Here is a 9,938-nt window from a genome sequence, read left to right on the forward strand (position 1 = left end):
CGTGGACCGGTGGCCTCCGTACCGAGAGGTCACATCACGGCGACCCGGCGCGCGCGCGGCGGAACACGCTCCGCTGCTCTGCTGCTGCTGATCCGATCCGATCCCCGATCCGACCGCGCGCGCATTAGAAAAATAGGGCGCGGCGCGGCGAGACCTCTGGTGGCCGCACACGTCGCGCCGGTCCCCGCTTATTTAAGCCGCCCTCCCCCGTCCTACTCGCTCGCTCACTTCACCGGACCACCCAAGCCATCCACACCGTAGCCGGAGCCGGGCGCACGTATAAAACCTACGCAGCCGCCCCGTCCCGCTCGCTATACGGAGACAGCCGCCGGTAGGGTAGTAGCCGCGCGCGCGTGCACCGATCCATCCATCCATCCATCCATCCATCCATCCGATCCAACACTACTAGCTACCGCGCCTGCGGCTGCGCCGTCGTCCACCGGCCACCGCCCGCGTGCGCTCGGCACCACACCAGCAGCTAGCACAAGAAAAAAGTCTGGCGTCGGCGGCGGCGCGCGGTTTGGCAGTCCAATTCTTATTGGATCGGTGAACGACCCGATCGCCAAAAAAAAGGGCAGTTGAAGAGCGGGCGAGGGAGCAGATAGCGCGCGACCTTCGCTACGCGCGGCCGGGCATTGCTGTAAGTTAGTAATTCCTTTCTGAATAATTTGTTCCTGCTTCTTGCTTAATTTGCTTCCGATCCATTCATGGTAGCTGGTACTTGGAGGAACGCGTGAGATTCAGTACGTCTGTGCGCCCAACGCAAAGCGACGACGGCGACGCGAATCTCATGCATATGACTGCCATTGGATTTATTCTCTAGCTGCGTGGACGATTTGCCGGCCTGCTATAGCTAGCTAGCTAGGTTCGGAATGCACCAGCTGGTGTTCGTATCGCGCACCTTGAGACGATCGATGCATGCTTCGTTACGTAGGAGTACATGTCGCGTTGTTTGTGTGTTTTGATTGATCAACTGATACCGTACCTGTGAAACGGGTTCATCCGTACGATTTTGATAGGATAAAACGTAATTAACCGCCGTACTGGCAAACTACTGTAACTAAGTAGCCTTGAGCTGTTCGCTTGGTAGAAAAATTATGACTCAGGCTTTGTTTAGATGTGATTTTTTTTGGATTTCGCTACTGTACCATTTCTGTTTGTTTGTGGTAAATATTGTCCAATCATAGACTAACTAGAGTTAAAAGATTCATCTCGCGATTTACAGGAAAACTGTATAATTAGTTTTTGTTTTTGTCTATATTTAGTGCTTAATGCATGTGCCGTAAGATTCGATGTGACGGAGAATCTTGAAAACTTTTTGGATTTTGGTGGAAACTAAACAAGGCCTCAAACTATTTGCTGATTTATTGTGAGTAAAACACTGCTAAATAGCTGACAAATTTGACAGACAAATTTAAGCCAACAACCTCCATGTAGGCCTTGTTTACTTCCTTCTCAAAACCCAAATTTTTTCAAGATTTCCTGTCATATCGGATCTTTAGACGCATGCATAGAGTATTAAATATAAAAAAAATAAAAACTTATTCCACAGTTTATCTGTAATTTACAAAGACAATTTTTTTTAAGTTTAATTAGTTCATGATTAAACAATATTTGTCAAACACAAACGAAAATGCTAAATGTAAAAAAAATCGCTAAGGAAAACACGGCCATAATTGAAGCCAAGCATCGTTGTGAGACGCACTGAATGAAACGCACTACACGGTCGGTCAGTGCGCTTGCTGGGTACGAGTACGTACGTCGTACATACATACATGTGCCATTAATTGAAGCTGCACATGTGCCCTTATTTAGATCCAAAAATTATTTAGATTTTAACACTTTAGTACTTTCGTTTTTATTTGACAAACATTGTCCAATCATAGAGTAATTAGATTTAAAAGATTCGTCTCACGATTTACATACAAACTGTATAATTAGTTTTTATTTTCATCTATATTTATTGCTCTATGCATGTGCCGTAAAATTCGATGTGACAAAGAATCTTAAAAAATTTTGGTTTTTGGGATCAACTGTAATAAACAAGCCGATCGCACTAGCGTAGTACTCCGTAGTATATACAGTAGAGTACGTACGTATAGTCATGGGTGCATTCATATCACATCGGAAGATCCGAGTACGTAGTGGAGCAGGAGCAGGAGCATGAGAAGCCACTAGTCACAGTATGTACTGAACGTCAACGCTGCAACTTGTAGCTGGGCTGCTTCTTGCTTGCACGTACGGGATCACCCAACACGCGCGGCAGCCCAGGCATGGCAATGAACGCCCGTGCGCCGGCCGGGCATGCATACCCGGGTCTGATGATTGATGAACACATATGCAAGTGACTGCCTTTTTATTTCCCTGCTGTACACGGCAACATGCATGGTTCCTGTACGTTTTCTGCTAGTTAGTACTTGTAGACAATTTATTTTTTAGGGTCCTAAACGCCGCCTAACGTTTGGTGGCCGCGCTAGGTCAGTGGCTTGGCAGCTCAAGACTACTGTACGAGAGTACATGGCCTAGCAGTCCAATCAACAGCAGACACAAAGCTCACACGAACTAGAGTCACAAGTGGAGTGCTCTACTAACACAAGCAATTATATAATTATTTGCCATGGAGAGATCAGGAAGAAACCATGACTCAGTCAGAATCAGCCAGTAGGCACCATCACAACCACCACACATTGTTTACACTCTGGTCAACACGAGATTAATTACTGCTGGTAGGTAATTATTTGCCATGCGGAGGAGGAGCTGCTGCCTGCACCGCACCGCAGGCATCGCTAGCTTTTTCGTCCCTCGATCGCCATCGCAAAGCGACGACGACGGCGAGGAAAAACCTCACACGGTCTCATCTCATCTTTATCTTTATCTCTCAACGCAAAGACGTCCGTGTGGTTTGTCAACTCAGCAGAGCGCTCATCCCACCGTCTCCGTCCGATTCCCCTCCTTTCTCCGTGGTGGTGGACTGGCCTGGTGGTGGGTGCACAGCACCCATCGCTGGGCGCCGTTCTGCGGCCTCATCTGATCGGACGGCCGCCGGCATGCGTCATGGCCTTGCTGGCCGGGCGATGGCTACCGGCGGCCGGCGGGGCGCTTAATTTTGTTGGGTGAATTGTCCCGGTCTGATTCTGATGCAGTTACGACACTCATGGGGACTGGGGAGTGGGCACACACCACAACTACATGATCGATGATGGTGCTGGCGCGGGACGGATCATATCATATCACGTCTGATGGCGCCGCGCTCGCGGGGGATTAAACTCGACGTTGATCGCCTTCCTAGGTTCTGGAATGGATCCATCGATCCCCAGCTCTGAATATATCTGGGGCTTTTCCCACTTCATATTCAGATATCAGAGAAAACAGTTTTCGTTTCAACATCTTCATCATTACGGTTTGTCAAGAACTCAAGCTGGATTAAATTAAAATTCGAGGTTCATGGTCATGGCCTTCCTAGGTACTACTCCTACTCTAGTTTAGCTGTGTGCGCGGACGGACGCAGAGATCAGGAGCACCGGAGCAGGTTAAAGGCCATTGAACATTGTTGGTTATTTGTAACATAAGAAATTGCAAAACTTTGTCGGTGCTCTTGTTAGGTTTACTACCCATGGAGTGGACCCAATTCTACGAATAAAATCATATAGGTCGACACTACGTATATTGTCCGATCCTCTCTGTAAAAGCTACACACGAACGAGTAGTAGTGCAGTCTGCAGAGACATGTGCAGTTCAGCGCCTGGCATTGGTTGCGACTTGCCGGTGCTATCCCCTTCAATCCTTCATGGGTTGAGCACGCACTTGCACCGTCTTCTTTCCAACAGTGTTCCACTGAACAGGAGACTTCGTTCGTGCTCTCTGCTCTCCCAGCACTACATATTACTGTACTGAATTATTTGGTCATCGGTACGGCAACTAGAAAGTATATAGAAAGGGAACCTTTTTCTTTGCCTTTGTCTGAATCTGATCTTTGGTTGTCCACAATTTTTTTTTGACACATGGCCAACCCTCAGCTGCCATTATTAAAAAGTTTAATTCAGCGAACGGTGTTTTCCTCTCATAGAAACAAATCAGTATAAGCAGCAGGATAAGTCAAATTTTAGTGAAACAAACAGGAGAGCACGGAGCATGCGCCATCTGAGGGAGTACTGTTACTACATACTAGTATACTACTGCATAGTACACACTAGGGTGTCGTCAACCAAATCTAGGGGTGAAGCCAAACATGGAAACCGTTACTGCTCATCACGCAAAATCTATTACCCACAGTGGATTCATACAGGATTTACTAAATTTTATTGGGGTCAGTACCTTCACCCCTGACCAAATCCCCATCAGTTGCGCCCATCGGCGTTATTCAGACCAAAATATCGGATACAAGTGCTTGATTTATTTACTGAGAGTAGCATATATTCTTTGATTATAGCCTTTCTTCCAAGTTCCAACCACATCTATCTATCTATCTGATGGTTCATGATGTAGCCCCTACCAACATCCCAAACAATGGTCATATCCACAAGGCCATAGAACCACGAAGCTACATATATATCCTACACTTTGTGAAGACGTGTCGAGTAGGAGCCGTACTGGGGCCCAGACAAAATCCCAAAATTCTCCTCCTTTTCCTGCCCCGAGAAAAGATTTTGCCTTTATTCTCCGGCCCGGACATATACTGTTTGTTGGGATGATGTCAAAGCAAGGAGGGTTTGAGACCGACGGGTACCCTCTAGTTTTGTTGTCGCTTGAACCGGACGCGTTTCCTTTTTCTTGGATGTGAAGAAACAAAGCGGCAGCACCACACCAGTGAGCGCGTCGCCTCCTCGCCGCCGCATGATAGAACTGGGCACGGCAGCAGTATAGGGATGAGCACGGAGCCGCAAGCTCCCACGCGCAAAATCCAAATCACCAGAGACATCCAAATCAATCACGGTTCCGTCTCTAACCGAAGAAGCTCACGAATCGAATCACGATCACCGCACGGCAAACGGAAAAATGCTAGGTGTACTGTGACAACGCACATAAATCTGTGGTCATCAATTTCGTAACACTTTCTTAAATTAAATTAGAAAAATGCTCCTTCCATTTTAACTTATAGATTGCTTTGTATTTCTAGATACATAATTTTTATTATGAATCTAGACATAACGTATATCTAGATATATAGCAAAAACTATGTACTTGGAAAACCAAAGCTGCTTTTATAATGTGACAAACGGTGTTTTTAGAAAAGTGATAATAGTTTGATTATGTGAGATTGTGAGAGAATCTATGTGAAAAATTCATGAGTAGTCTTGTCGTCCATATTGTAAGGCATGTTTTGGTGCAATATATTCTTCAGAACTATATCTGTTTGTACATTTAGCTTCTCTTACTTAAAATATTTTTAAAATTAGGTTTAGTAGTGGACATAGTAGAATAATTAGTTTTTTTTTAAAAAAAATTGTCTAAGGCGCCACATCCTCTGGCCAGCAGATAGCAGCACGTTCAAGCACAACTGGAACTGGATGGAGTAGGCGATAGGTGGGTAAAAGGTTTTTATACTCTAGGATTAGAGAATTGCAACCTGCATGCATATTCGAAAAAGGAATATAGTATATATCAGCAAAGAAACCAAAATCATCTGACTTAAATAATCGCCCACCATCATCACCCAGAAAAATGGGAACTCCACTGGGGTGCTCATAAGAACCAACCTGCACATGGGACCCACACCCAAGTGACCCAAGACTGAAAAGCTTGAGTTATTATTATTGTCATGTTCTCTCTGTGCCCCACAGGCCCACACGCTCACGCGGCTCCCATGGGCCATGGGCGATTAGCGATGGCGACGCGCCTTCCTCCTATTTAGCCGCCCCCACCCACCTCTCGGGGTCTCCATGCCTCCAGAGTCCTGACCGCCACCGCCACTTCCACTTCGTCCTCCACCACCTCTGCTTCCACTTCCAGCCTTCCCACCGATCCGCCGCCTCAATCGCGCGCTCGCAGCACTGTGGACTACCCGCCCTCCCCTTCATCCCCTACTCGAAGGTGAGCAAACCAGTCTAGTCTCACTCGGTCACTCGGATCATAATAAGTTCATAACCTAGCACACAAACACCTGTTTTCGGCACTGGTGCATGCCGGATCTTCTATCGTCGGTAAGCCCAGATCTTATCCACTGCAAAAGACGGCTTGATCCGCACCCAGATTCCCAGGGTTAAGGCAAATAAAATCATTGTTTGGGCATGTAGGGTTTTAGTGTTCTACTATCTATCTATCTACAAGATTGTTCTATAGTTCAGTAGTAGGCTAGTAGCTGCGATAGCAACTGCTGCTGAGCCCGAATTCTGGGAACCTTTTGCCTTTTTTTTTTTAGATTTGTGAACTGCGTGAAAGCTCTGTATTGATAAGGGTTCTTTTCTCGCTTCAATTGTTGCAGGATAACACCGTGAGTAGGCGTGATGGGTGCTTGTGATACCAATATGTGTCCTGTCCCCCGTTTTCGTGCAGTCTAACACCGTTTGTTGCTAATAATTCGTTTATAATTTATATAAGGGATCAAGAACCTTTTTCTTTTTTTTCTTTTTGCTATGGATCATTAATTGCAAATCTTTTGCATATTTGTCACACTCTTAATACTACTTTTGAGCTCCTTGGTTCACGTCCGATGTTTCTTTGTCCTCCAATTTTGCAGGATCCTGAGTTAAGTTGGGCGAGGAGAGGAGGTGGTTCATTCCAGCAGGGGATCCTTGGTATTTGGGGGGTTGTTCTGTACTCTCTTTAATTTGTGAGTCGTGAAAGGTTCTTGAAGTGCAATTGTTAAGAGTTTTAGTTGTAGAGGAAGAAAAGGATTTGCTAATATGGCGTTGGCAGGGACCTCCAAAGTAGTGCTGGGATGTATCGCGTTTGGGATTTTCTGGGTGATGGCCGTCTTCCCCACCGTCCCGTTCATGCCTGTTGGGCGGACGGCTGGGTCCCTCCTTGGTGCTATGCTAATGGTCCTGTTCCGCGTCATCTCCCCGGAGGACGCGTATTCCGCGATTGACCTCCCGATCATCGGCCTGCTTTTCGGGACAATGGTCGTCAGCATCTTCCTTGAGAGGGCTGACATGTTTAAGTACCTCGGAAACCTGCTCTCGTGGAAGAGCAGAGGCAGCAAGGACCTGCTGTTCCGAGTCTGCATCGTGTCCGCGTTTGCCAGCGCGCTTTTCACCAATGACACATGCTGTGTTGTCCTCACTGAGTTCATCCTCAAGGTTGCTAGGCAAAACAACCTGCCACCACAGCCTTTCCTTCTGGCCCTTGCCACTAGTTCAAACATCGGCTCTGCTGCGACGCCGATCGGGAACCCTCAGAACCTTGTCATAGCTGTGGAGAGTGGGATCTCATTTGGCCAGTTCTTGCTGGGAGTTTTTCCAGCTATGATTGTTGGGGTTCTGACAAACGCTGCTATCCTCCTTTTGTACTTCTGGAAATACTTGTCGGTGGAGAAGGATCAGGAGGGTGGGCAAGCCACAGGACCAGAGGTGGTTGCCGACGATGAGGTTACTTCTCATCGGTTCACACCGGCTAGAATGTCACATGTTTCTTCTCTGAATCCAGATGATGAGGATTGCATAAGTGAACCAATCATCAGGAGCAACAGTGTCAGATCTAGTGTGAATGAGAACCTGAGAAGCAGAAGCGTCAATTCTGAGGCTGACATTCAGCTTGCCATCAAGTCTCTGCGGGCATCAAGCATGTCGCATGAGGTGGTAGAGGTCTCGACAGTCCCTGATCGGAAAGATGAAGGTGCATCCTCAAGGAAGTTCACAAGAAGTGCTAGCCAGCAAAGGAGTGTGATAATAGAGGATTTGGCACCCGCCCCAGAGATGAATGGGGAAAAGGAGAAAGAAACTGAAGTTGCAGAGAAGAGATGGAAAATACTTGTCTGGAAGACTGCTGTTTATCTTATCACTCTTGGTATGCTCATTGCACTTCTAATGGGACTGAACATGTCCTGGACTGCAATCACTGCGGCTCTTGTTCTTCTGGCACTTGATTTTACGGATGCACAGGCTTGTCTTGAGAAGGTATGCTCCTCAAATTTTGATTAAGGCTTAACAACGAGTGGATACTTTACTTAGTGTGAACACTGATCATCATCTTGTTGTACTTTGATGACTTGCAGGTGTCATACTCACTGCTGATCTTTTTCTGCGGGATGTTTATCACTGTTGATGGATTCAATAAAACGGGCATACCAAACACACTATGGGAGTTAGTGGAACCATATTCACGAATCGATAGTGCTAGAGGTGTTGCTCTTCTTGCTGTGGTGATTCTCATCCTTTCAAATGTGGCCTCTAATGTTCCTACAGGTAATTTTTCTTACGCATAGACCATGTATAACCATTTAATACTTTACATATATTCTCTTCTGTTTGCAAAATTCATGGCACGGTATTTTGAGAGGTTGTGTGCTCAGTGTAGCCGATTTGGCTTCTGTTCTTTATTCATGGCAAGCATGATTAAATTAAGGAATCGGAAGCATTACTTTAATCTTGTGTACATAGGATGAAAATTGGATAGCTTTAAGAGAATATGTTAAATTTCTTATACATAATCAAACTGAATTGCTACAATGATTCTTTTTTGGAGCTACAAGAGGTCTGGTTTGCCATTGACTTTAAGAACTGAAATATATCTTGAACTCCACAGCAGAGTAATTTCTGTACAGTAGTAAAGTATGCGGTACTGAGAATATTTCTTTAGAAAATAATCTTGAAACCCTATGCTCTTCTCACAAAAATAGATTTTAGAGGTATTTGTTTTGTCCTAATCAGCGAGCTATATAGTATACTGAACCGAACAAACTAATTTTCTTTTGATCCATGTTTCAGAAGTTTGGGAGAGTAATTCATTATTGGTTCATTCTGTCCATCCTATGTCTGATTTTTTTTTTCTTTTGTTTTTCAGTCCTGTTGCTCGGTACAAGAGTTGCTGCATCAGCTGCTGCGATTTCTCATGGTTCAGAGAGGAAAGCCTGGCTCATCCTTGCATGGGTCAGCACCGTGGCTGGCAACCTCACCCTTCTCGGTTCTGCCGCGAATCTGATTGTCTGCGAGCAGGCCAGGCGTGCCCAGTTCTTCGGCTACAACCTCACCTTCTGGAGCCACCTCCGATTCGGGGTCCCGTCGACCATCATCGTCACGGCGATTGGGCTACTCATCGTCATCAGTTACTGAAGCAGCTGAAGGCAGAAGAGCATAGTGTACGAGAAGCAGAATGGATAAAAATCCTTCCAATAAGAAGTACATGTAAATTAGGCTTGCTCTATAACTCAAGTGTGTATCAGTACGTTTATGTCTCCGTCTGTGCTGCTGCTAGTGAGCAGACAGCACATGGCTGACCGTGTAGCTTGCATTTCCATTGCAAAATAGGGTTAATGAAGAATGCTTTGGTAATATGATTTTACAGTCTGACAAGACTTGTGAAGCAGAGATAGTGTACCATCAAGAGAATACTTCTGGAAGCATATGCGAAATTCATATATATTTGGGTTTCAAATCCAGTCTGCTTCTGGAACAAAAACTTACTGGAAATTCGTATATCTGAAACTGTGTTTTATTGTCAGAAACATGGGCTAAAATTGGGACTTACAACGGGACAACCTTTTGGATCTGTTTATATATGCCAACAATAATCTGTGACAACTTTCGTCCACAAACCAAAAATCAGTTCCTAATCTTTATTTTCATTTATTGTTTTTTATAAATTAAATTCATTAATATGTCCTTTTCAATCGGAAATCTAAAAACTAAAAAAAAATATATATCTGTGATATGTGAACAGCAATCTATGCTTCACAGTAAGCATATAATTTTTATATCGAAGTCCTAGAGTTGGCACAGTCCTTACAAAATCACAAAAGGCGGAATTTATATGAAAAAAAGAGAGACTCCTCATCATTGGTT

General features: G+C 45.2%; 1 protein-coding gene across 14 annotated transcripts; it reads left to right on the forward strand.

Annotated features, from left to right (window-relative positions):
* LOC110431862 (putative transporter arsB) lies at positions 230 to 9,518 on the forward strand. Of its 14 annotated transcripts, none has more exons than XM_021451582.1 (6): positions 231 to 640; positions 6,422 to 6,430; positions 6,677 to 6,769; positions 6,856 to 8,054; positions 8,153 to 8,342; positions 8,941 to 9,516. In XM_021451582.1, exons 4-6 carry the CDS (start codon positions 6,906 to 6,908, stop codon positions 9,207 to 9,209), a joined length of 1,608 nt encoding a protein of 535 aa, XP_021307257.1. In that variant the 5' UTR covers positions 231 to 640; positions 6,422 to 6,430; positions 6,677 to 6,769; positions 6,856 to 6,905; the 3' UTR covers positions 9,210 to 9,516. The 14 variants fall into 14 exon arrangements, with proteins under 14 accessions (XP_021307252.1, XP_021307249.1, XP_021307251.1 ...); XM_021451586.1 differs by having other exon boundaries at positions 6,871 to 8,054; XM_021451580.1 differs by lacking the exon at positions 231 to 640 and adding an exon at positions 5,870 to 6,030.

The sequence above is a fragment of the Sorghum bicolor genome, chromosome 1 (genome assembly GCF_000003195.3).
Source record: "Sorghum bicolor cultivar BTx623 chromosome 1, Sorghum_bicolor_NCBIv3, whole genome shotgun sequence".
Lineage (NCBI taxonomy): Eukaryota > Viridiplantae > Streptophyta > Magnoliopsida > Poales > Poaceae > Sorghum > Sorghum bicolor.